At 33.5% G+C, this 27,871-nt stretch overlaps 1 protein-coding gene across 1 annotated transcript; it reads right to left on the bottom strand.

Moving 5' to 3' along the window:
* Window positions 1-1,523: 1,523 nt before the first annotated feature.
* Window positions 1,524-21,548, bottom strand: LOC145254774 (large ribosomal subunit protein eL38). Its single transcript, XM_080113547.1, has 5 exons — window positions 21,430-21,548; window positions 13,364-13,385; window positions 12,535-12,595; window positions 3,470-3,592; window positions 1,524-1,574 (listed from the first exon to the last, which is right to left on the bottom strand). Exons 2-5 carry the CDS (start codon window positions 13,364-13,366, stop codon window positions 1,552-1,554), a joined length of 210 nt encoding a protein of 69 aa, XP_079969673.1. The 5' UTR covers window positions 13,367-13,385; window positions 21,430-21,548; the 3' UTR covers window positions 1,524-1,551.
* Between the last annotated feature and the right edge of the window lie 6,323 nt (window positions 21,549-27,871).

The raw sequence follows: 27,871 nt of genomic DNA on the forward strand, positions 1-27,871 counted from the left end.
TGTTTTTTTTTTTTTTTCCACACATTATTTTCCTACGTTTACTCATGACTCCGGGTTTGATCCTTCCTACTTACCTACCATAACATTTTTTAAAACCCCCCCCCCCCGTCCCGGAAACAAACACTCGGGCAACGCCGGGTACCCCCGCTAGTTTTGAATAAAGTTCAGTTTCATTATTAATCAAATTGGGTTCCTTTCTTTTAACATGTTTTTAAATTTCTTTCTAAAAATGCCCTCATATAATATTGACAGTGACAAATCTTATCTACATTGCCGCAGGCATTTTTCACTTAACAGCTTTCTATATCTCGGTGGCCGTGGTTAATTGTATTATAGACAAATCTTTTTTTTTTTAGGGTATACAGATTTTTTTTTTTTCAAGACAATTATGTGTGATTTTAAGACGGTTTGTACGATGGAGGCTCGTCACTGACTTAGGGTTTTGTTTATAGGATTTTTATTTTTGATGTGGGTGCCATTCAGACATGGGATTTTTTTTTTTTGGGGGGGGGGGGGTTAAGTTTCTTATAAGGTTATGAATAAAATAGAATACGGGAGAATTAGGCTTATATCTGGGCGATTTGGTGCCTACATTACTTCTGCCTTACACCTTATATGATTTAATGTTTTTCAATTGCGTGTGTGCAGAAAACTTTGTTTTCTCTCACATCAGGTATCATGGCCGCCAAAAAAGTTTCTTTCCTCTCAGGTCAGGTCTTTGACCCGAGATTAACTTAATATCTCCAGAAGATAGTTTCAATCCTACCCAAAGCCGGCCAGAGGCTTACGTGGCTAAAAACATGGTGAGACAACTATGGATGGCAGCAATTGCTGCCATCCATAATCAAAACATAAGAATAAGCGTAGTAAAACTTGGAGGAAAAAAAAAAAAAAAAAAAAAAAAAAAAACTAACGTAAGGCAAACGAACGATGGTAAATGTAAAAATTGGAAAAACAAAAAAGAAAACAGAAAAATGATCGTTAAAACTTAAAAAAAAAAAACGATGGGTACCCGGCGTTGGCTGGGTGTTTTTGGGTGTGTGTGTGGTCGGTCAGGGGTGGGGGTGTTAATGAAAACCCAAGAATAAGCGAAGTATAAAAGACATCTCACCACAATTCGAACCCAAAATGACCCAACGCTCTAACCAACTGAGCTAACATGACGTACATGGAAATTGTGTCAGTTCTTCAAATATTTAAACTAAATCAAGTTATGACGTCTGACGCATGCATAGAACCGATCTCGTCATGAGAGGACGGTTTTTGCTGCAATTTTAAATTGGTTAAAAAAAAAAAAAAAAAAAAAAAAAAAAAAAAAAAAAAAAAAAAGCAATTTCTTTTTGCATGAATCTTAAACAGAGCCACTCCATGCTTTTACCTTTTATATGGATCAGATTGCATAGAGAGCAGCATCTCTGTAATATGTTTTGCCTTCAAAGTTGAAGCGATGCTTAAGAGGTGCATAATGAAAATTAGAGTAGAAAAGGATTTGAAAAAATATTAAAAGACAACAAAATCCAAGGTTAAGCTTCACATTTTTATTGGTCCAATCTATTTCTCTTTCACTTGAAGACCTGCAAAGAAAAAAAAAAAAAAAGTTTCTTTTATAATGGATTGGTTTACAGCATATCAACCCTTTTAGAGTTGTTTAATATTAAAAGCAAATGCTTAATATTTAGGCTGTAAATGTATTTTTTAAAATAGCCACAAAACAATACATTCTAATTTCACACTCAAATTGGACATCAATTTTGAATATTTTTTATCCATTTCCTAATATTTAATGCATGTATGATTCGAGTATTTTCAATGTTAACACGAAAATATTTTTAGACAATAGATTAAATACAACTGATGAATTATATAAACTAGAAAAAAACATTTTATAGAAAATATTTTAAAGTAATTGATTTTTGTACCAGTTGCGTCATTATTTTAGCCTTCAGTAGAATATTTGTGATAATTGCACTAAAGAATCACGTGGTGTATAGAATCTGAATATTGTTAATTTTACAGTAAGAAAAAAAAAAAAAAAAAAAGATAGGGAGGAGGAATATTAACTTTCACACAGGTTGGGAAATAGTTACAACACCATTTCAAATCTGCAATCTTTCCCCAGATCTATGATACAGTGCATTTCAAAGTTTAAATAATTACGAGACAATTGTCACAAAATTGTCATAAGTATACATAAACCCAAAAGTTGTTTTGAAATACAGTAAAAACAAACTCCTCTCTACAAGTCAGGTGAAATCATTACTGGCTTAATTTTGCATAAAAATTATTGGAAGAAAATTGCTTTTAAGAAAAAGACATGCTATGAAGCCTTTTTGGACATGTAGAAAAAATTTGGTGCAAGATAGTTCCACCTTTTTTCCTGAAAAACAGTGTCAGTTGGAGGCAGTTTGTGATGCTTTTAACTGTCAAATCAATGAGGACTTGACAGTTGTAATACTGAAATCAGAAAACTATATCCAAATTCTAGATCTATGGTGAAAATTTGGATCAATGTCAGCGATTCACCTTCAAACAAGATTATCTCAATCTAAATCAGTGACTACACGACTTCTGAAAAATTAGTTCTGCCATGGACATCACAATAAGTTCAAACCTGAATCCCATTGAAAATTCTAGGACAAGAATTGATAGTTTGAATAAATTATCAATCACCAACAAATCTTCAGAAATTAAAAATGTAACAATTAATTGAAAATTATAAAGATGGTCATGCTATTGAATTTCAATATTGTAAAAATTGTCCAATTTTTCAAATTCTTTAGGTACTTCAGATTTTTTTGTAAAAAAGTTTTATTTCATAAAATCTTAAATATCTCATGAATGGACAGGGTATGTTTTATGCTAATTATGACTTACAGAATTTTCAAGTTATGCTACATGAAATAGAATCATGAACGCCCAATAAATTGTTTGCTTAAAAAAGGGTGAAAGTGCACTGGGGGACCACCCGAAGATTTACCTTTAAGTTGATTTTTTTTTTTAAATATTCAATTGTTTACAGGTGTATTTGAGTCTGCTGCAAACAAATATCACAGTTTATTTTGTCACCGACACAAATTATTTACACAAGTAACACATTCACTAACCCGTGGTATAGTTAGTTATGTCTGGCCGCCATTTTTTTCCCCAAATCTTTTATGTACGACGGTGAGGTGGGTACGCATGCGCAGAAATTTGCAGTTATTCTAGCAGACAGAATAGATACCCCCAACCTCCCTATGTTAAGAATGGCTGTAAAAAAGATGGCGGCCATTGCACAAAAGCCATTATAGAAAGCATTGGATTTTTACGGTGTTACTATTGTAGGTTATTCTTGTCAGCGAGAATTTAAACTGAAAATTGTTTGCAGCAGACCCGAATAGACCTGTAAACATTTGAATATAAAAACAAACACCTTAAGGGTAAATCTGCGAGTGGTCCCCCAGTGCACTTAAAAAAAGACAATACAAACCTGGTGGCAAAGACTGTTTCAGTTTATCGGCCTTTTCTCGATCTTGAATCACAAGTGTGTAAAGGAAACGACTGCAACGGACCTTGAATTTCACATTTTCTCTATTTTTCTTGATTTTAACAGCTATTGAGAAAAAAAGAAAAACCAGTTATAAACAAATTCATAATAAAAAGCAGAAAAAAAAAAAAAAAAAAAAAAAAAAAAAACACGCTGATAATTATAACAGACCTGGCAACTTGAATCCCAAAGTGAAAATTAAACAAAAATGCTGAGAATAATAATTAGCAAGGATCTTATGTAATCCTTACAAACAAATAAAATTATCTTTTCTTAGTCTGTTTATGAAGTCCACTACTTATTTCCCTGGTATGCAGAACAAATTGATTAAATTATCTCTGTAACAGGATGCTCATCTATCAGTTTATACTTTCTAAAAATAACCTATTGGAGAGGCTTACATTCAATATGTTCCCAAATGATTAGCCATTTGAAACATGAGTCGGCCCAATGTCGTTTAACTTTGATCATTTAATAGGAATCAGTGTGTGAATTAAATTTTGGCCATAAAGCAAATGCACAATCATGTAGTTACAAAAAAGACTTAAAATTTTTTTAAAAATATAATTATATGAAACAATGAGAAGAGTTAAAGTATATGCAAGCAAATTAATATGAAAGAATAAGTTTGATATTTTTTTTGCCTCCCCCACATGATTAGGGTCCATGGCTTGTTATAAGGTAACAGTTACAAGAGCTGTACATTAAAAAGTTCTAACTTCTAAATAATCAAATGAGAATTCTAGATCAACCATAACCCCCCCCCCAAAAAAAAACAGATAAATTTTCAATTCAAGACAGTAACACAAGTGATTGCAATCATAATCGAACAAGAAATAAATTTGAACAAAAATTGAGAAATACATTCACAAACGTCGCAAATTGCTTGACTCGATTCTGCATCAGAGATTAGTTCCATGCATCGCACCAACAAAGGCACTGATATAAGAGGTGTCAGATAGGTTGGGGTTTCATCATGTACAGGCGAGTCAAGACAATACAGCTATCATGAATTGTTGAACAACAGATGAAATCAATATGGAAATGGGTTTATGCTAAATACAGACTACTATAGCAATGATATGCCTAGCTTTTAGACTTAAAATTAGGAGATGTAAAAAGGCTATATATTCAAATTATTTTAAGGGAGCAAAAGATGATTATGGGAAACCCTGGAATCAAGGTTGAAAAAAAAAATGAATAACCAATATAATCCCAAGCAACTTGTATGAACAGATATTTTAGTGAAATATCTCCTGTCAGAAAAAAATTTTTTTTACAATAAATAGAAACGGGTATGCGTGTTTAAATTTTTCAGATGAGAATTGGTTATTCATATTATTTGGATTCTTCAGGTGCTTGTTCTCATCTGGAGTCATTTTCACATACTTTCATCTTGTTGTACTCTGGAATCTGCACAGAATTCTGAACGGAACCTTTTATTTAAATTTACAAGGATATTTTTTGTGTTTCGTTAGTCATAATTGGATAGCAGGCCTAAGTAATTTGTACTTGTATTTTGTCACCCACACCGAGGATTGAACCAACCTTTAGAAGAAGGTCATTTTTACAATAGAGTTTTTCCAAGTACTCTAACCACTGTGCCAAACTATCTAAAATTATGCCAAGCCTTTTCTGATGTCTTACTTTAAAATCAATTCGTAAAAAATTAGAATTTTTGCAGGCCTTTTAGGTTATAAACTATTTATGGCCACACAATTGGAAACTGATGTCTTAAAACGCTCGACTCCATTCTGTATCAGAGATTAGTTCAATGCATCGCACCAAAAAGGCACTGATATAAGAGGTGTCAGATATATTGGGGTTTCATCATGTACAGGCGAGCCAAGGCGAACACATGAATCACGCAACTGAAGGTAAATAAATTTAGTTTAGATATTTTCATACAGAAGCATACTAACATAAGTGACTGTTACACGTTTTAAACTATTATCCATAGAAATGTTTTTTTTTAGAATGATATATTACTTAAACAGGTTATTTATTCTAAGGGAGGCAAGTCCTCCAGTATTCCCTAGATATATTTGAAAACTGAAACTTATATTCAGTTAAATATTTGTTTTACATGCTGGCACGTGCACGACAGTTCTAAATAGGTGCAAAATGAATAGCAGATTCGCAGAATTTACAAACATTTTAACCCTACCCGTAAAAATTCAGAATTCACAAAATCAACCAATTTTAAAGTTTTTAGTATTTATTAACTAGCGGGACGTACCCGGCGTTGCCCAGGTGTTTGGGGTGTAAAAAAAAAAAAAAAAAAAAAAAAAAGGCTTTGATAGGGAGTTAAGCTCGTACTCAAAACCCTTGAGGTGAATAGGCTGATGATTTCCCGCCACACTACGATGGCAGAAGTGAGAATGTGTGAAATAAAATGATTAAAAAGGTGATGTGAGGTGTGTGTGTTTAATGAGGCCAAACATCACGCCACAGTGAATGAAAAGTGGCAGGTGCATGCGGAATTTAATCCCGCACCTAATTTTACTGCAGGATAGTTTTTTTTTTTTTTTTTATTAACCCAACTTTGTCTGGTTTTGTTTTCCCAATGTGTTGGGGAAAACCAGCCCCCCCTTTATTAGGGGAGTGTGTCCAAATGAAAGCAATTGTCTGATGCGACAGTAAAAACCGACATTGACCAAACGTCCATCGCTTTCTGGACGTTCCCGGCCCGTGTGCCAGGGAACTGCTGATACGGATTCAGTTTTGCTTTTTTTATACTGAGAAGTGAAACAAAGATGTGGCGATTGAAAAAAAAAAAAAATAGCGTAAAAGTCGGGCAAATTAAAGATAGACGTGACCTCCATTCGTAACTCGTATATATATTATAATTTAAGCAGTATATAAAAAGTGTTAAGGAGTAACCCCCACCCCCAAAAACCTTTGGTGGACATACACAAAAAACAAAAAAACAAAAGCACTCACATTTTCACTTTTATGTAATAGATTAACCATCACAGAATATAACCAACCCATTTTTTTTTTTTAAATTAAAACTTTTGTATACATGCATGAAGTTTTTGCTTTTATGAAACTAAAGCTTTGTAGATTTTGTGTGTGTGTGTGTATATATATATATATATATATATATATATATATATATATATATATATATACATACACAGAGAGAGAGAGAGAGAGAGAAATACAGATAAATATTTTATTCATTTTTTCCACTTAAGAGTTTATATGTCCTTAATTTTGTCCTCTGTTAATCATTTTTTTTCCTTTAAAGACACCCCCTCCTCATATCTATAAACAGGCAAATGGCAACAATATGATCGATCTTGGTGAAATTTGATTTTCCTGTGTAAATTAAAAAAAAAAAAAAACTACTTGATCAAATTAAGTGAAATTTTCTTTTTTTTCAAAGAACTTTATTCTGTAACGGGTACGTACAAAATAACTTAATATTTTCATTTTTTTAATGTTTTTATTAAACTGTAGAAGTACCACTAATTATCACTGAAATAGTTTCAGAAAGCTGATAATTATTTTTTACAGATATTTTTTAAATTGATTTATTCAAACCTATAATTTTTCTTGGTTTTTCAATATTTGTGACTTTATTATTATTATTATTTTTTTTTTTAGAGAGATTAACTTTGTTTTTTTTATCTTTCAAATACAAAAAAAATTGAAGCAAACTATAAAAAAACTATAAGCAGTCGAGTGGTTTATTGGCCATTTTTGCCCATACGTTAAGAAATTGACTTTCAAAGCAATCAGGTCTTTATTCCTCAGTCTTCCCCAGTCAACTGGACCTGTTACCTCAACTGTTCTACATCTAAGCCAAGAATTCTCATCCATTCTTTCAGTCACAATCAAACTACTTTTCTGCACACAGATTTAATCTTTCAGAGTTCAAATCGGTTCCCGTTATTATCTATGCAATACCTCATTGGCCAGGTTTCACTTCCATAGATCACACTGGCTACACGTCTGATAAGCTCTCCCTTTTGTAGACAGTAGCAAAGCTCTTTTCAGTATTTGGGAGTATCTGTTTAAATCTATTTGGGCATTTCATCAATACAGAGATTAACTAAAAAGGTAAGTAAGAAAAGGTAAAAACATGAAGTTTTATCGAATTTTAATTGAAAACAAGTTTATACACACAAAATTGGAAACTGATGTCTTAAAAACGCTCGACTCCATTCTGTATCAGAGATTAGTTCAATGCATCGCACCAAAAAGGCACTGATATAAGAGGTGTCAGATATATTGGGGTTTCATCATGTACAGACGAGTCAAGATTTGTCAAGTCAGTTACTTAGGATTCTAATTGTAGGCACTTAAACGAGCCATTGTAAAAGAAAAAAAACGTATTTTATGGTTGAGCAACAAATTTTTCAGAATTCACATTTAAGCAGAATGCACCAACCCTAGGTGAATTCAATTCATGAAGATTGAATAAATTATATTACCGGTATAGACATCAGGAATGTCAGATTGATTAGTGGTACAACAACTCCATTCATTCCGGTAAGAAGGTTTTGGGCCCCCCCAACAAAAAGGAAGGTGGGCCTGCAAATTCACCCTTGTCCGTCTGTCTGCACTTTTCTCAATAACTACGCCTTGGGATTTTTTTTGTTGAAATTTTGCACAAACATTAAACGAGTAAAAAGTAACAGAACAGATTTTCCGGAAAAACTTGGTTGTAACTGATTTCTATTTGATTTTGTTTGTCTATACTTCGCAATAACTCTTGAGTGTGCCCCGGGGGCTCTTTTAGGGCTAATAAAACACTACATTTTTTAGACTATTTTACCATATTTGTCCAAAATTTTCTGGGCTAAAGGAAGGGGGGGGGGGAGAGGGAGATTGTAGCAAATGATGGACTTAGTCATTTCTTTTGGTTTGCATGGTTTTCATAAATCGTACTCTACATGAATACTTCATGTAGCTTTCACAGTACCAGGAATCCTGATAAGCAACAACTCTATATTCACCAGTTGATGGTAACTCAAATTTACATATGTTAAGGCCTAAAACTGCACCGTTTGTTCATTTTCACCAGGATTTGATGTCCCCTGGGGACTTTTATGGCTAAATTGTGTGTGTGTCAAATGCTGAAATAGCATTACAAGTCTATTTCTTTTTATATAATTATTATTTTATCAACTTGCATGAAAAGAGCTATGTAAAAGATGCTTAAAACCTCATTTAAAGAAATCCAGTAATTTCGCCACCATTTATTTATTTATTTTTCAAGTTATTCTCATGAAACTTGATACTCTTATGTAAAATTGTGTTCTGATTATGCAGTCAAATCTGATATACCTCTTTACCAAGCCATGAATTATAAATTAAAATGTATAAATTTCATTTTTTTTTTTTAAACTCGCGCATGGTATTATACAGTGGGTGTCTATTCATGAACAAAGCTAAATATTATAGTAGTATTTAAATATAGCTTTATTGAGAGCAAGACTTTTCCTGCCTCCTTACAAAAGGAGAGCTAAATCTGAGGTGTAGCCATTGAATGCCTAAAGAGCATTCATGGACGGTATTTACTACCCCCCCCCCCAAAGTAGATATGAATTAATCTCAGAAATAAATCGAAGAAAATTTTTCATATAGATTTTGGATTTCTGTAAAAGATGGAAATTCCCATAATCGACCAGAACTTATGCATTTTGGGACCAGTCCAATTTTAAATTTTGTAAATCCTCTATCTCACCTCAAATATACTCCTATTTTCTGAGATGCAACCATAAATCGTACTCTACATGAATACTTCATGTAGCTTTCACAGTACCAGGAATCCTGATAAGCAACAACTCTATATTCACCAGTTGATGGTAATTTGTCATTTCTATTGTTAAAGAAATAAAACGGTAATTTTTTTACCTTGTTTCCACCTTAACATTTAAAAATGGTTACTTTTCTAGGTTTTAGGGTATGCTGAAAACGAATATCACACTTAAATTTTCTGGAAATAAGTAGTTTTCCGGATATTAAGCAATGTCATTTCTTATGTTATCGCTGGTGGCCATCTTGGTATGCACAAATGTAACCCAGAGAAACTATGCGCAAACACGCGTACCAAGATGGTCACTAGCAATAACATAAGATCTGTAAAGTTACTTATTTGCGGAAAATTTAAATGCGATATTCGTTTTCAGCATAACCACAAACCTTAAAAGGTAGTCATTTTAAAGAAAAATGTTATGGTGGAAACGAGGTAAAAATTTACAAAACGCATCACAATGAAATTCTTTATCGAACAGCCTAATTATTATTTAGATATCCTGGGGAGGGGAGGGGGGGGGTACAGATTCGAAAAAGTGGCCTTGACAATGAGTTAAAAATAAACTTAAGTTTCCCAGATATATTTTATTTGTTAGGTGAAAGTGCAGAATAGTTAACACACCATCCCTTCCATGTTAAGAATGGGCTTGTAAATAATAGCGTTATTATCTCAGCATGGTAGCATAAGTACCTTTCATTTTTTATATATTTGTTTTAGCACTAAAAAATAATTCTACCTAAGTACAAGTAAGAAGTTACAAATACAATAGAAACATGTACTTCGTACATTTTGTTGTTTTTTAACGCTTTTAGTACAAAAAAAGAAAAAAGCCTTTTTATTTTTTTATACTCTTTTAAATAATGCTTGATTTGAGTTTATTCAATCTAAAGAGAAAAAATGGTGTGGTATTGCTAGTAATAGCTACAATAGATTAGTCGATAAATTTTTGAGTATAAGCCCACAATTTTCAAAAAGGAAACCAAGTTCCATCCTGACATCAGCATTCCTTCTAAGGTACCAACAATATAGTCTATATTAAATGGGAGGTGTAAAATTAACACATTCTATCATGAACCATTTCATCAAAACGTATAAGTGGTGTAATTGCTTATTCGCTTTGAAGAATTTTTTGAAGTTTTAATTACTGTTAATCGAGTTAAGATAAGTTTTGAGTTTAAGATTTGTACAAAGATGACTTGAAATTCTGAACCAAAAATTGAACAATTAAAAAAAAAAATTTATTTATATATATTTCATTATAATCTGATTATAAGTAAACCCGAGTTTGTATCAGAAAGAATTTCTCAGCAAAATATTTCAGATAATACATGTTTAAAAAAACATCATTTACAAACTCGGTTTAATTCAAATTTCTATAAGTCAACATAAAAATACACAACTATAAAATAGAATGTTTAATTATACAATGGGGTCTCCCTTATGTTGATATTTTAACTATGTCTCTTTTCACATATCTTTGTTTTTTTTAAAACAAATCTCAAATATATACAGAATATAGAGCAAATTCTTAATATTTCCTTAGATAGAACCCCCCCCCCCCCCGCCACATTTCTGAATTTATCAATTGGCAATATAAGTTAAGATTTAAATTTTAAACTGTTCTACACTATTGCAATTCTTAATCCAACATGTTGCAAAAATATAAAATATTTTTCAAGTTTTAATTCCCTCATTCTTTTCTCTAAATAAGCATAATTTTTCTAATCTCATTGATCTTATCTTTGTATACGTTTGTCACATTCTTTTCCATATCTAAACGTTCATGCTTGGCTCCCTTAAAATTTTCAACTGTGCAATCAGTTTTAAACTAAAAATATTGTTTACTTTTGATTTAAATATGAAATAATTCTCACAAGTGATCCCAATTATGTATCAGAGAACAGTTCCATGCATCGCACCAAGAAGGCACTGATATAAGAGGTGTCAGATGTATTAGGGGTTTCATCATGTACAGACGGATCACAGAACAAATCTAAAAATGGTCTTCCTAGCATTTTGTTTCAAGAGGAGCAATAACTTGCAAACATGGTTCCAATGGCAAACTTAGAATTACATAAGGTTTCTATAAAAAAAACTAATTTTTCATATTAACAAGTCTCAAGTAAAGTGGTCGAATTTTTTCCAAGGATTAAATAATGAATTCTAAATATCTGATCTACCTTGGCATTGAAGGGTATTTATTTTTACACTCACATTCACCTCAAACAAGCCCACCACTTGGACGTAAGGGGCTACTAATTGGGACGATGCCTCGGGAAGATTAAATGTAAACCAACATCTTGTTAAACTTCTGCATATCAGTATAGTAAGGGAAGCAGGTAGGGAATTCCAAAGTCTACGTGTTCGAAGGAAGAAGCAATTAAGAGTAGAAATCGTTCTGGCATTATTAAGGGATCTCCAGTGAAGGGGTGTGATTTTGTAGCTAAGCAGGTTTGTCAAGGATTTGTATAAGAGGCACAAATACAATGAGTTCAACAGAACACATTTCATTAAAATACTTGTAAAACAGGCACAGGGACGCAACATTGTGGCGATGGGACAGGGGTTGGTTGGTTGGTTGTTTTACAGCATATTAACCCTTTTGGGTTATTTAATGCCGAATCCAGTGATTTTGAAGAACAATTTTTTTAATAGAGTATATTTGTTTTTTAAGTCCGTTTCTATTTAACCCATAGTGGACCTGGGAGCAATGGCAATTAAAGGGTGTCTCCACACTCCCCAAACCCCGCAAGCTGGGGCCTCACCATTGGATATAGTTTATGGTCATATCCAGGACCGACAGGGGTTGGAGTTTACAAAGTCAGACGTATTAGATTAAAGACCCTTTTTGGACCCTATACAAGAGGGAGAAGCTAGCGGCAGATACACCAGCCCAAATGTGGCAACAATACTCCATACATGGGTGAATGGTGGCTTTGTAGAGATACAAGATATTCTCAGGTGTGAATAGTTTTCCAGCATGATAGAGAGAGCTCACATAATGTCCTCAATATATCTGTTCCAGTTCATATTTCCTGTGAATGTTAAGGCAAGGAGTTTGAAGATAGAATTCTCAGGTACGGTGTTATCTGTCATGATATCAGTGGTTGGAGAGGCTTCTTGTAATTGTTAAAGGAGAGCAGCTTAGTCTTACTAGCATTAAATATTATTAGAAGATCCACAAAGCAAACTAGTGTTATTTTTCCAGAAAGCATCAGTTTTTAACATTCATACTTACATTTGGCATCTTTCCTTCTTGCTGTAAGCAAAAAATCTTTAATTTCAAGAATTTGACGTGGCTGAAATATGAAAACAAAACATTAAATCTCGATTAAAAAAAAAAAAAAAAATGAAGTGATTATTGCACAATAAGTTAGAATAGCAAAATTTTTCAGACAAGCAAAAAAAAAAAAAAAAAAAAAAAAAAAAAAAAAATCATCAAAAGTATAACATATATGGTTTAACTAATAAAAATCCAGGATTTTAAAAAATTAAGCGCTAATCTTCATATGGCACATGTCAGATTATTAGTTTACAAAGTAGTTATTTTAGAGACTTGCAAACTTTTGAAACAATAGAACTATATTATGAATGTTGTGTCATTGTTTTCTGATGGAAAAAAGAAAATACTATTCAAGCAAAGCAATGTCTTAAGGAGTTATTTGGACTGTTGGAATAACAAGAGATGATATGCCAACTTTAAATACGATCAGACACAAATACAGCTGAATAGCGAGGTCACCTAAGTTTGGCAGCTGTCAAAAAAAAAAAAAGGGGGGAAAAAAAAAAAAAAAAAAAAATTAATCACTTCATTATTAGATCCAAAATGTACACAGAAAAATGATCTTTATAAACTAATTGAGAAAAAGCTTAGCTATGACAACTCAAATTACAAAATTACGAACTTTCAAATGTTTATAAAAATGGAGACTATATGGAACTAGAAAAATGCATCTCTTTATTTTCTAAAATCAACTAAAAACCGAAATTTATAATTGCTTTTCAGTCGATTACAAGTTTCAAATAAGAAGAAGAAGAAGAAGAAAAAAACAAACAAAAAAACTCACCATTTTTCTTCTATTTTCTGCGCTGAAAGAAAAAGAACCAAAATTAAAGTTTAATTTTTTTTTAAATTCCAAATTTGACTCCATAGTCAAATATATATATTTTTTCTCTGTGGCAAGATGCTTTGGGGAAAAGGTGGGTCACGTGGTACTCTGTCGCCAGTTTTTAGGCAGAACCTAACCCCTTTGAATAAAGTGCCGAATTGTCAACTTCGAACAACAGAAAAGGTGTTAGCAGTGTCAGAAATTTCGTGAAAATAGTGAATAATTCCACCCCATCTTTCCAAGCTTATAACTCCTCGAAAAATGTAATTCAAGCCCTAATTTTTTTTTTCAATTAAAGGAGTAAGGACCAAGGTTTTATTTAAAAAAAAAAAAAAAACAAAACAATGTGTTTTTTTTTTTTTAAAAAGGTTTTAAACTTCGGACTTTACAGGTAAATTTCTAAAAAACTGATTTTTTTTTTGTTTTAAATTTGAATATATTATTTATTGACCTTTTCTCTTCAATTTGTGATATATAAAACTATTAAACATAAATTAATTATTTACTTTTTAATAGACATTTCAAAATGAGAGGCGTAAATTATTCGACCCCCTATCTTTCTAAGCTTATAACTCCTCGAAAAATGTAATTCAAGCCCTAATTTTTTTTTCAATTAAAGGAGCAAGGACCAAGGTTTCATTAAAAAAAAAAAAAAAAGACAAAAAGAAAAAATGTGTTCTTATAAAATAAGGTTTTAAACTTCGGACTTTACAGGTAAATTTCTAAAAAACTGATTTTTTTTTTTGTTTTAAATTTGAATATATTATTTATTGACCTTTTCTCTTCAATTTGTGATATATAAAACTATTAAACATAAATTAATTATTTACTTTTTAAGAGAAAGTTGAAAATTGGGGGGGGGGGGGGTGAAAATGGGGGGGGGGGGGTGAATTTTAAAAAAACGTTTGTCTAAAATATTATATTCGGTTTATTGGAAAGAACATAAAATTTCACATTGACCCTGAAAATATCGTAAAAATAGAATCAATAGAAAAATTTTGATAGATTTTTAAAATTGAAAAATATTGAGTTTAAAAATTGAAAAATATTGAGTTCGGAAAATTCATTACTGTTTTAAAAAAAAAAATAAAAATATCTTTATTACTTTTAAAACAACTGTAATAGTTTATTTTGGAAGTATAATCCATAAAGAAAATAAATAACCCACTTTTAACAGAGAAATTATGAGATTTTTATATTGTATTCGCAGTTTCGTGTTAGGGGTGTCAAAAATTCCTACAAAAATTCTGATACTGCTAGTAATATACAACAAATAAATGCTACCAAAGGCAAGATAAGTTACAAAGGAAAACAATTCAATGAATTTGAGCATTTATTACTAAACATTTTAGAAATTTTAAAAATAGAATAGAAATTAAATTTTTTTAATTCACTTTCCAGAACGCTTTTGCCTCGTTATAACTACTTAAAAATTTGATAATACTGTTTATATCCATGTTCAAAGGGTTAATTTTTGCTGCGTTTACTCAAGGGAGTTAGGTTCTGCCTGACACCGGTGACAGTACTACGTGACCCACTTTTCCCGGAATGAGACTGAATTTTTGGGACTCCATCATGCTACATTAACCAAAATATTTCTAGCGTGGATGTTTAGGAAATTGCCCTAACCCCCATTCCACAATTTACACTTTTTTCATGATAATTTCATCGATTACAAACAACTTCCGAATATATATATATATATAAAAATATATATAAAATTATGACATCGTCGGGAGATCAGTTTTCAATTATAACGTTCTATTAAATTGAACACCTACTTTGTGATCACTGAGAAAAATATCAAGACTTTCACGTGACCGGTGAAGGGGTTAGGAAAAGAACTTTAACTCTCCTCCCTCATCATACACAGATAATTTTTTTTTATTTTTACAAAGGAGTTGGTTGGTTGTTTTCAGGTCATTTAATGCCGAATCCAGTGATTTTGAAGAAAAGTTTTTAATAGAATATTTTTTTCCCAAGTCAGTTTCTATTTAACCCATAATTGAGACCCTAACAGGTATTACCACTTCGGGTCAGAGTGGACCTAGGTGTAATGGCAATTAAGCGGTGGCTCCACACTCCACAAAACCTGCAAGCTGGGGCCTTACCATCGGATATAGTTTAAGGTCATATCCAGGAACCTTACAAAGGAGTCACCACTTATCAAGGACCAGAGGCCATTCAAGGATAAGGGTTAATAGGGTACAGTAGTCAATGGGACAATATTGTAGTCATCATTGGTAGTGGAAATTTAGTAAGTTGGATTACTTAAGGGAGTGGCTCATCAAGAACTTATTCAAGTTTAGTTATTTTCATTAACATATTTATAACAAGTACACAGTAGTTAATTATTAAAACACGCTTAATAGTTGTTATCAGCAGTCTAGCTGTTTTTTCTTGCTGTCAACTTGCTAATTTTGAGTCGCTAAAGTTTGCGTTCCATATCCGTTCGCGGCTGCCATCTTGTGTACAACTTGAGTCAAGATTTTAACATTTGTATCAAAAGTCAAACGTCTTACCAAGGTTTACCTTATTTTCCTTTTTCGCTATATGATCAGAAATTTTTCGTTTTCAATAACTAGCAAGGGTACCCGACGTTGCCCGGGTGTGTAGAAGTGGTGTAGTAAGGATATTGAGGGGAGGGTGGAGAAGAAGCCAAAACAAATGATAGCAGGCAGGCTTGAACCCGTAACGTGAAAGAGAAAATAAAAAACGTGACGTCTTAGTTAATGTCTCCATCACCCGACCGAAAGTTGAGAATGTCAAAATTAAGCAAAGTCAATCGAAAAGAAAAGATAATTTGCAGAAAATGGCGACGCAAAAACCGACCCCTCCTTGTATAAAACTGCCCAGTTGAGGGTGAAGGAATTAATGTTTTTGGGACAATTTTTAAAGATTTGTCATCTGACGGATGGAAGTTGAAAATGATACCAATTTGGTCAGGTTCAAACATGTCTGTCGGTAGTTTTTGGCAGGCATAAAAATGATATTCCCTTCATTCACTACCGTCATGCCAATCCTCATGCATCTTGTCTATCCGGATGAAAGCTCAGTAGTCATTTCTCTGTCCATCTTATGTTGTCCAGGTCTAGTTCTAAAGTCTTCTTCCCTATTATCTTGAGGACTTTAGTGTCATCTGCATATAGATATATAGCACTAAAGTTTTTCCGAGCAGCACAGTAAGTCATTAATAAAAATAAAGTAGAGGGTCAGAGACACCACTTATCACATCATACGACTCAAACGCAGCCCCATTCATCAACACTGTTTCCTATTCATTAAAAATCCTTTAATCCATCCCATATATTAACATGAAATTTTCTCCGAGAGCCTTTCATGAAATCACAAATTATATCTATTGCCTTAGTCCTATTATCTATTACTTTAATTAGTTGCAGAACTGTAGATCTTCCTGGTAAAAAACAGTATCCAGCTAAATAGATTATTTCATCTCATAATCCATGATCTCTTCCCTAACTAAGATTTCCATAATTTTACATATTACACTTGTTAAGTTCACAGATCTATAGTTCAGTGCATCATTCTTCCCTTTTTAAAAATTGCTGTAATATTAGCATCTTCTAGTCCATCAGGAGCTTTTGCGTCTCAAACGAGCACTCGAGCAGTATTTTGAGTAGGCCTCTTAGCTCCTCCTTCATCTACTTCACTATGCTTGGTCCTCGATTTATCGGAGAGGGACCTATGTTTAGAAGCATCCGTTAGTTTGGACGATTGCCAGATAACTGTCCATTAGTTTTTCCTGAAATTTTGCCACAAATTGTATTCCATTAAATAAATATGCACAGCGAAAAGCAGTTTTTTGCAAAAATTCCTGTTGCATCATCAGGGGCTCAAAAATGCCCCATTTTGCCCTATAACTTTTGATCTATCCATTTTTCTGAAACTTGACCAAAATGTGGAATCCATTGTTCCTAAGAGAATTCCAGTATGAGCGATCCTGTTTGCGTCCCCCGGGGACTTTTAGTGCTAAAAATGCCCCGTTTTTCATATTTCTCAACAAAAACTTGATATGACTATACAGTAGTTTTCCACAGTGGTTAATGCAAATATACATGTGTTAAAGCCTGAACTGTACTATTTTCCATTTACACTGAGATCAGGCGTATCTAGGGACTCAAGAGGTAAAAAAATTACACTTTTTGCTCCATCCATTAAGATATTCCTGAAACTTGGCCAAGATGTGGAAGCCATTGTTCTTAATATAAATTCAGTGTGGGTGACCCTGGCAAAATTCTGGTTCACATCTCTCCGAGACTTTTTTTTAGCCCTAACAGTGCCTTTTTTGGAGCTCTTTTTTCATATTACTCAAAATGATATGTCTACAGTGGTTTTCCATGGTGCTGAATTCAAATATACATGTCTTAAGGCGTGAAACTGCACCGTTTGTCCATTTTAACTGGGATTTGGCATTCCTAGGAGCTCAAAAAGGTCCCAAAATTGGAAAAAAAAAAAAGAAAAAAAAAAAAGAAAAAGAAAGACATTTTACCCCAACCATTAGATTTTTCTGAAACTTGGTGAAAATATGAAGACAACGTTAGCCCTTCACACATTCATTTCTTCACTATTTTTTGTGGCATCATCTCATATGCAGCACCAGAGGGGGGGGGGAGGAGGACACGGCACGCGCGGCTTATATAAATTTGGGTCTGTATTACTGTACACAGATTCGAAAAGTTGTCAAAAAACAAATATATAACAAATAAATGTTATCAAAAGCAAGAAAAGTTTCTTTTCTACCAAACTGGATATATTTTTTGTGTTTTTATTCAATGTAAAATGTTTATTCAGCTCGAAAAACATACATTGTTTACGGATGTATTGGAAAATTCGAAACGGCGCCCGACCCTATCTTTAACACGGAAAGTTCGGGAAAAGGTGTTATAAATAATAAACTAGACAAAATACTATTAAAAAACCACCGAATATATGTCAACCTATGTCACTGTAATATATATTGAGCGAGTTTCTAACAATATTTTGTCTAGTTTTATATTTATAGCACCTTTTTCCAAACTTACCGTGTTAAAGAGAGAGTCGAGCCGAGCGCCATTTTGAATTTTCCAATACATCGGTAAAGTTTACCGACGGTAAACACAGTATGTTTTTCGAGCTGAATAAACATGTTACATTAAATAAAAAACACGGAAAACATATCCAGTTAGGTAGAAAAGTAACTTATCTTGCCTTTGATAACATTTACTTGTTATATATTTATTTGTTGACAACTTTTTCGAATCTGTGTACAGTAATACAAACCCCAATAACGCTATTTAAAAAGCCATTCTTAACATGTGAAACGTGGTCCTCGTTAACTAATTTGTATTTTGTAATTTAACAAAACGGACTCTAAAAACGAAAGTGGTCAAAAAAGAAAAAGGTAAATTTTTACGACGTGCCCCAGCGTATTATAAACATCCCAACCTTCCCATGTTAAGAACGGCTTTAAAAATACCCCCCCCCAACCTCGAACGCCGTTCTTAACATAGGGAGGTTGGGGGTATTTATTCCGAAAACTGTTCTGTCTTAAAGAAATGCATGCGGTTATCAAAAATTCTTAAAAAACAGTATAGCAAAATCCATTTAGAAAGAACATTGGATGGCTAGAAACATGAAATAACAGCATGTCGCGCTCAACACTGTAGCCGGTGCCTATTTGGCAATGGCGGCCCCCTACTCGTTTACATCGGCCCTAAGAAAATAAAAATGTGCGACTTTTACAGATTTTACTAAACTATACTGGCCATATTTTTGACCTCGAGTAGTCTTTATTTCAGGGGGGGGGGTTTACTTGATTTATTTACGTAATTTTTGGACTATTACAAACTTGTCTGTATTTTCTTTACTTTTTAATTGCCAATCTGAATAAACACCATTAAATCTAACTGAAAAGACCACGAGTTTGTATCAGAAAGAATTTGTCATCAAAATGATTTTAAGATAATACATGTTTAACCATCATTTACAAACTCGTGAAGTAAATAGATAAAAATTCAAAACAAAGGCTTATTCTACACGCTAAGTGTTTTTTAAATTAACCTTTTTTAAAAATAAAAGTTGGTGCTTGTACTCTTATTGAACCGCGCTATTTTAAAACTGTTTAAGTTAAAGTTTTACGATATTTTTTCAATTTTTAGGTGAAAGGGCAGAATAGTTACAAAACACCCTCCTCTCCATGTTAAGAATGGCTTTCTAAACATTATTTCAACACGGTTCAGTAAGTGCATATGGGGTAACCAGATGGGTAAGAATTAATATCTTACCTCTTTCCTCGATATCAACTTGTAATTCACTTTCGCAACATTACATTTTAGGGTAAAAGTCTTTTACAATAGGAAAAATATCGAAAAAAACGAATGTTACCAAAGGCAAGAAAAGCTACATTTCTATATAACTTTATTTGTTTTTAACGTACCCTAAAGCATTTATTCGGTTTGATAACTAAGTAGTGTTGAGTGCTAAAGTAAAAAAAAAAAAAAAAAATATGGTGACATGATCTCGCTTTTTGAGTCCTGCAAAAAGTCGAAAATAAAAATGACAATCAACCAAATAAATCTTACCGTGACTTTTATTGGGTGGATTTCTATCAGTATTTTTATTTTGCGAGTTTTGAGCAATTGTCGGGATTTTAAAGGAGAGATCGCGCCATCTTAATAAGTTAAAACACTAAAAACTTATCCAGCTTGTAGAAGAGTAACTTATCTTGCCTTTAATAATTTTTTTTAACCACCTTTTTAAGTTTGATGTCTATTGTAAGAAACGAAGATCTTCCCAAAGATGACTGGGAATCTTTACAAATGTTAAAGTTTTTGAAATAATCTGGATTTTTTTTTATATCAATCTGTTCAAGACGCTAATCCCCAGGAGTACAGTTATTTTTTGTAGTAGTTATTAATAGGAAATTGAATTTTTTTTTTGGGGGGGGGGGGTCTTCCATCGAAGCGTGTTAAAAATGTTTACAGACGGGAGTGGTTCTATAAAAAACAAACCTTTTCATGGTACTTATGCACTTTAGTTAACGTGCTAAAATAACATTATTTCGAAAGCTATTCAACATGGGGAATGGAGGAGGGATTTGTAACTATTATATGCTTCCACTAAACCATTAAAAAAAAAAAAAAAAAAAAAAGATAACGTGCAACTTGATTTTAACCTGCTGAAAAAAAAACGGGTTTGTTTTACTGTATACAGATTCGAAAAAGTTGTCAAAACAAATACAGGACAAATAAATGTTATCAAAAGTTACTTTTCTACCTAACTGGATATGTTTTTAGTGTTTATATTTAATGTAACATGTTTATTCAGGTCGAAAAACATAGTGTTTACCGATGTATTGGAAAATTTAAAATGGCGGCCGACTCTGAGGCGCAGGCGGTAAGTTTGGGAAAAGGAGTTATAAATAAAAAATCAGACAAAATACTGTTAGAAACAGAAGCAAATTAGGGTATTTTTTATGGTAACTAAAATAACAAAGCAGGTGTGAAGAATAAAATATACATCAATTTTCGAGCTATTATCAAAGGTACTCGTGCCGGTCTTATAAAGCAGGATGTTTTGTTTTTCGTTCTATTTGTTTTGGACAAGAATAATACTTCAAAATATATTAAAACAAATTTAAGCAGACTTTTGTCTTTGGTAATATTTGTTTAGTCCCCCCCCCATACACGTTTTGTGTTATCTACAACGGCACATGTCCAAAAGTTAATATATATTTTAAAACGTCTGAATTATAAAAATCTAATGAATTAGATATTTAAAAATCAGGAAATTAACTATTTGTTATTGGTTAAAGAAAAATCAGAAATAGACAAATTGCATAGCCACATGGAAATTAAATGGAGGATGGGAGTTCAAAAATGAATTACTAAAAAAATAGCAATTTAATAACGTAAATAATAACGATAACCTTTTTAAACAATCAATAAATATACAAGCTTGAAATCGTTACAAAATTTAAAAGAATAAATTAAACGATGCTTATAGATTTTTAAGGAGATACTCACCACACAAGTATAGTGTATCGCGTTCTATATAAAAAAGGAAGTAGAGGAGTTTGTCAGCGGAAGTTATAAGTTTCGTATTTTTAATAATGATGTCTGAAGATTTTTTTCATGGCGAAATTAATATAAAAGTTTCAAAATAATTAAATTTTAATTTCTTTTGTTTTTAATCGCTAAAAGTACAAATACCTTTGAAAACTAAAGATTAAAAATACGAAACTAATAAGTAGAATAATTTGTGCGCACGAAGTTAAAATTTATTTCGTTAATTCTCGGCAATTTCCGTTATATTTAGCCGTAAAAGTACGAAAAATTTTAATTTTAATAAATGCAAACTTTTTAAGCAAAAAAAAAGTTAGTTTTAACCCCCCCCCCTCTAATTTTTTTCTGTTCGTTTTCTGTTTTTTTTTGCAATTTTTTCAGTGGATTTATTATTGATTATACACTAACAAACCAGATTATCTAAAAAAAAAAAAATTAAAAAGTCATTATTTCGACCATTTGAAAGGGGTGCTCACTTTTTAGTTACAACGATCCTCCATTTTGTAAACACGGAATGTGCACTTTTGCTACCGTGCTGAAATAATTATTTTAAATTTAAAGTTATTTTAAAAGCTATTCTTAACATGTCTTATAACTGTGCTTCCAGCTAACAATTTAATAAAAAAACAAAAAACGATATCGGTAAACTTGAATTTAATCTTAAAAATAGCGCGGTATCAAAAGTGCATAAGCACTGTTTGTTTTTTTAAATCCTTTCCCCCCCCCCCATTTTGTAAACATGGAAGTAGCGGTTTTCGAGTGTGCTGAAAACGAATATCACATTTAAATTTTCCGTAAACAAGTAGTTTTCCGAATAGTAAGCAATGTAATTCTTTGTTATAAGTGGTGGGCATTGTTGTATGCGCATGCGTGTACATATTTTTTGCCGACTAAATCACAAAAAAAGCAAATGGTTCTAATAGCTAACCCTGTTTTTTTCCCTGTTTCGTTTGAATTCACTATTTAGGAAAAGGAGAATTTGTTTTCCCCCCTAATTATAAATTTATGAACACTAAAGAAAGAAAAAATTAAAAAAAACCTCACTAAAACAAAACAACAAAAAGGTTTGTTATATAAGAAGTGTTCAGGAAGAATTAAGCCATTTCTTTAGCGAGGGTTGCTATGCTAAAGTACCCAGTGAGTCGTCAGCTTCTATGCGAGAGTAGAGGAGCTATTGTATCTGGTGGATATTGACAGGAGAGAGAGAGAGAGAGAGAGAGAGACAGAGAGAGAGGGGGGAAGAGAGAGAGAGAGAGAGAGAGGTCTCTCTTGACGTCGGTTGAGTTTCCTTGTGACCCTATGATTGTCCAAGTCACTATCTTTGTCGACAACGACTAAATATAACTTCTTTGTGTGGTAGAAGCCCGTTAATTGATTTGGTTTTCAATTTACAACCAGGTGTTCGTTGGTGCTTCTCGCGTCAGAGTTGATATTCCGTCGCCTCGCCAGTCTGTTATATGCTAGAAGAAAAGCAATTCCATGCACAAAAAAAAAGAAAACAACTCAGTTCTCCTAGTCTACTGATTAAATTCCAGAAAAAATGATATACAAATATATAATTATATACAATTGTCTCACAGAACAATGTTCAATAATGTCCGACTCCACTGAGTCTATATGTAGATTTCACTTCTCTTTTCAATATAGCGGTGAGGTTGGCGCAGGCAGAGACTGGTGTGGCGATTCTCTACAAGTTGTTCGGTCTCAAACTTTCAAGCTCAACTCTCTACTGGCCTCAGTCTGACTCTCACTCCCAACTATCATTTTTCGACTGTGCGCTCCGTTAATATATTCAGGGAAGGGATGAGCCAGGGTTGTTCCCTGGACCAATCATACCCAACAATGTCATCCCAGGGGAAATTCGTCCCCAACGTGTGCATCTGTAGATCTGCGAATGTTCTCATTGGGTCACTCCCATGACCCTGAGTCAACGCATTGCACTTGAATTATAAACATCATCTCTCCAGAACCCTGAGTCATTACCTGTTTTGGAGTACAAATTTCAAAAATGACATTGTTTTGTCGATTTTCATAAAAATAAAAATCACAATGCTAAACTTTTCTCTCAGTAGGGTTTTTCGCTGTCATCTAGGCACACCGATGAAAATTAAAGAATAAAAGAATCATGTCTGCCCGGCTTTCTCCAGTACTCCGGGAGTCTTAGCCTGTGGGGAGCCTAACCGCTCCCTGGGACAGTCATGTCACACCCTTTCTGGCTGACTATAGTTCCCAAAAGGGGCTAAAGAAGTTCCTTAGGAGACAAATAAATTCATATTATTTTATTTGCTACTACAACTTTCTTCATAATTTCCCAAAGTGAGTAAGTATTCACAGGAACATTTTAACTCAGAGTATTTTCAACTAATAAAAGTCGTTTTAAAGCCCATAAAAGTAACAAGTTTATGTGAAAATAATAAGCCAACTTCTTTAAAATAAGCAGCTGAACCAAACTGAACTGTTATCCTCATCTTTATAGTTGTTGTTGTTTCAACATGCTTTGGCCAACATCCTCTGGCCTTCTTCAGATGGTTAACCTCAAAGGGGTCTGTGGTGCTGTGGCTAGAGACATTGGGCCTCTACAGTTCCAAGGGAGCATTGTCTGAAGATAGCGGTTTCAATCCTACCCAAAGCAGGCCAGAGGATTAGTTGGCCAAACTATTATCCTCATCTTTGTAGCTATTGTTGTTTCATCATGTTTCGACCAGCTCATCCTCTGGCCTTCTTCTGGTGGTTAAACACGACGGGATAGAAATGCTGAGTTTCATAACTCTATTCCCAGTAATTACTGCCTTCCATAGTTGTCAAATAATAAAACAAAATGTAGATATCAGACCAAAGTAGATTAATCATACGTAGATGACAAACCAAAACGGTACACAAAAGAATGACTTCAGCAATTTCTTGTTAAATAATTGGCTTGAATAAGTGTTGCATAGCCTCTTCTCTGGACGTTAGGGTTAAGGGTTAGGGTTTCTAGATGCCAGAGATTTCTTTGCCTATTTTGTAAGTACAGTTGGTGTTCCTTTCAACTGCACTTTACACATAATAATCTGACAATCTGGTGAATTGAGGCAGGGGACACTAGATGTTGGAACTGATGAAATCGTGGAAGCTCTCAGACAACCACTTCTGGGTTTTCTTGGAGTTGTGAGATAAAGTTGAGTCCTGCTACCACACATATAACCTTTCCATACTCACCTTCTCTACCTAGTGCTTAGAAACAGTAGACAGCAATTCAGTATAACTATCTGAATCGTCTGGGTCACTTTTTCAAAAATGTTAGATGGCATGCTGTGGATTTTGTTGGAACCACACTCAAAAGATCATTGCAGGTTGAGGGAACTTGGTCTGCATGAAGCACAGGACTTTGTGCAAACTGTAGGGGTCCAGGTTAGGGTTAGGGTTATCCTTTGGTGCATTTTGCAGACAAAACTTCTTGTCTGAGAAGAACCATGTAATATACTGGCAGAGTTACTTCCCTTACACCACTAATCCTAATGTAACTAATTATAGCCCTTTACAACCAGAGGGTGTAGCTGGTCTTTTCCCGTGTTTTATTACTGTAAATAAACGGGCTAGGTGTGATCATTTTGGAGGCGACCTTAACGCTCTATGATATAACCAGAAGTATTTGGCTTCATGCGTTTTAGAAAAAGCACATTAAACCAGAATATGCCTAGATCAACTGGATGCTTGACCTTGTTGAGGAGTTTCTTTGTAGTGTGTAGTTGGCTTTTTTATGAGAAGTAGCAAAGATTTTCATTCAGTGCTTTCTTCATAGTTGCCACGCCGTCTCTCTCACCAAGGTCCACATTGCCTTGGGTGCATCTAGCAATACATTTTTCTGTTAACTTCTCGGCAATTTTTGTTGTTTCGATGCAGTCAGAATGCCTGGCATGATTCAGTTCTGTTATCCACTGCTTCCACATTTCCATTGCGATTCTCCAGTTCACATCTCACAGCTATTATTTCCAAAATTTTAAAATCCAACATGAATCTCTTCCAATATTCTAGTGTTTTCCAGTCATCCATGCTCACTAATAATATAAAGGAACAACTATTTGTTGTATTGTACTGTTAAATGCTTCAAATGATTCTAGTCGTCTATATATATATATATATATATATATATATATATATGAGTTTTATGATCATCTAGTATTGTGAGTGTATGTACATGTCAATACGTATGATCGTCTAGCAGCGTTGTGTACATGTTATATGAGGTCTATATAAAATTCATTGTGAGTGTATATATGAGGTGCCTTAAATAAGTTTCCAGGCTTTTTCGTATAAGCATTTTTATTAATAGTAAACACATGAACCTCTAGTCCTCTTAAAAGTAATTGCCTCCAGCTGCAATGCAGTTATTTACTATTCCAACAACTTCTGGAAGGCCTTACGGAAGTCCTCTTGTGTGAGTGTTTGAATGATCCTTGTCACAGCATCTTTCATCTCCTCAATCGTCTCATAGCGACAATCTCTAAAGTTTTCGTTGAGATTAGGGAATAACCAAAAGTCACAGGGAGCAGTGAGTTCTCCGAAGGTTTGTGAGTTGTAGTCACTGATAGTAACATCACAGGTTAATTCATCTTGTGATAGGATACTACTGTCTATGCCCTTGATTTGGACATTTGAGGAAGATATAAATTGTGATTAGCAATGCAAGATATCAGTAGTATACATGGTGAACAACCAGGATCCAACATTGCCACATCAGAAAATGAAGCATCCTTGGTGGTAAAATTTACTCTAATGAATTGAAGGGTCCTTGTACCCATGATTGTGAAAATGGCGTCTGTGGGCATGTCCTTTTAATTCATCCTTTCAAAATTTCCCTTTTATGTGGATTGCTGCTTTTCTAATTGTGGTCTCAAGATGACCAAAAGTCAGTTAATTTTTCATTATCATGGCATTCAAGGTCTCAAATGTGACTAAGGTACTGGTAGTTTGACATTTGACTACCATAGTTCGAAATGAGATATTGTTGGAATTTCTCAAAGATAGTGACGTTCTGTTGAGAATCCAATGTTTGCTGGAATATGCCCTCTTGAAATAATTGTTTACAGATCTTCAGGAATTCTTCCTCCATGTTTAAGTGGGTGAGGAGGTCTGGTTTTACATGGATGATGTAAGCTTTATGCAGGCCAACGATGAACTGATGTACATCATGTCCAGGTTTGTAGATTATTATATCTCTCTCTGTGTCACAAAGTGATTGCAGTCGTATCATTATTTAGTAGTTGTTGTTTTCTGGTACCGTGGTATGTGGGCATGTTATTACTTTTAAATTTTGTAATAAATTTGCTATATCTGCCTGCAGTTCATGTATTTTTTTGTCGTCAGGTCAGAGGGGCTGGTTGTTAATAGTGAGTGGGGGAAACTGTTGATAGTCAGTTAAGAAGAAACTCTTGTCACCATTGGGAAATTTCTTGAACCACCGTTGTGCCACACGTTTGTTATTGGTTTCTAGGCCAAATGCATCATTGATATCACGAGCTGCCTCAGCAGTTTTTCAGCCTAGTTTGAACTGGAACAAGAAAATTGTGCAGATTTGAATATGATTAATATTTTTGTTGTTTGAGCAAGTCGAGGAGTTCTGCTTGTGAGAGTCCATGTTTTCTTGCTGCACACTACTGACACCAGTGTTATAATTTTGCATATGGTAGCAAGAATTGGAAGAACACAAGTGGGGTATGTTTAAATTGAAACTAAGTTTGAGAATGAACTTTACTTTGACTGCTATTTACTCGACTATTATACTACAGGACCCTACACGAATGTAATGAATATTTATTTATGCTTTTTAATTGTATTTTCCGTTGATTTTAAGTTAAAATGTGTTATTGGATAGGCAAAAACAATCTTTTGAAATTATCATGTAATGGTGCTGGCTTTTCAAATCCCATTTTCTAACTCTTGTGTCACATCGTCTTGCTGCAGCAGATAAATAACCAGTCTAGAAGGATTTCTTCTTAACTGACTATCAACAGTTTCCCCCACTCACTATCTGTGCCTAAATCTAAACGCAAATTCCATAAACAAAGCTTCTTTCCTACAACTTCCCACTCCGTTTCACTAACCTGCTTTCTAGCTGACTACAATATGGCTATGTTCAAGTTCAATGTAAACAAGTTCTTATTGACCTCCCTAAATAATTAATTTCTACGCCATTTCCACTACTAACTATTAATATGCTGTTGTCTCAGTGACTACCATACACTCATTGACCTTTATCCTTGAATGACTTTCAGGCCTTAATAAGTGGTGACTCCCATGTAAAAAAGAAAAAAACTGATTGAAGAAAGAACAGATGAAGTGTAGCATCAAAATAGATATACTCAGTCAACTTTCTTTTCTTTTCTTAATTCTTCTTTCTATTATATTGAATTAGTTGCCAGCA

This window comes from Euprymna scolopes, chromosome 30 (genome assembly GCF_053919585.1).
Source record: "Euprymna scolopes isolate OS-2025 chromosome 30, ASM5391958v1, whole genome shotgun sequence".
Taxonomy (NCBI): Eukaryota; Metazoa; Mollusca; class Cephalopoda; order Sepiida; family Sepiolidae; genus Euprymna; species Euprymna scolopes.

What these genes read in the sequence shown, in the direction of transcription:
- LOC145254774 (XM_080113547.1), bottom strand. An exon ending in AAGAAGGAAAGATGCCAAAT is followed by an intron (nt 3,593 to 12,534) that starts GTAAGTATGAAT and finishes TTTTCTCAATAG; the next exon opens with CTGTTAAAATCAAGAAAAAT. An exon ending in GAAACAGTCTTTGCCACCAG is followed by an intron (nt 1,575 to 3,469) that starts GTTTGTATTGTC and finishes TTTTCTTTGCAG; the next exon opens with GTCTTCAAGTGAAAGAGAAA.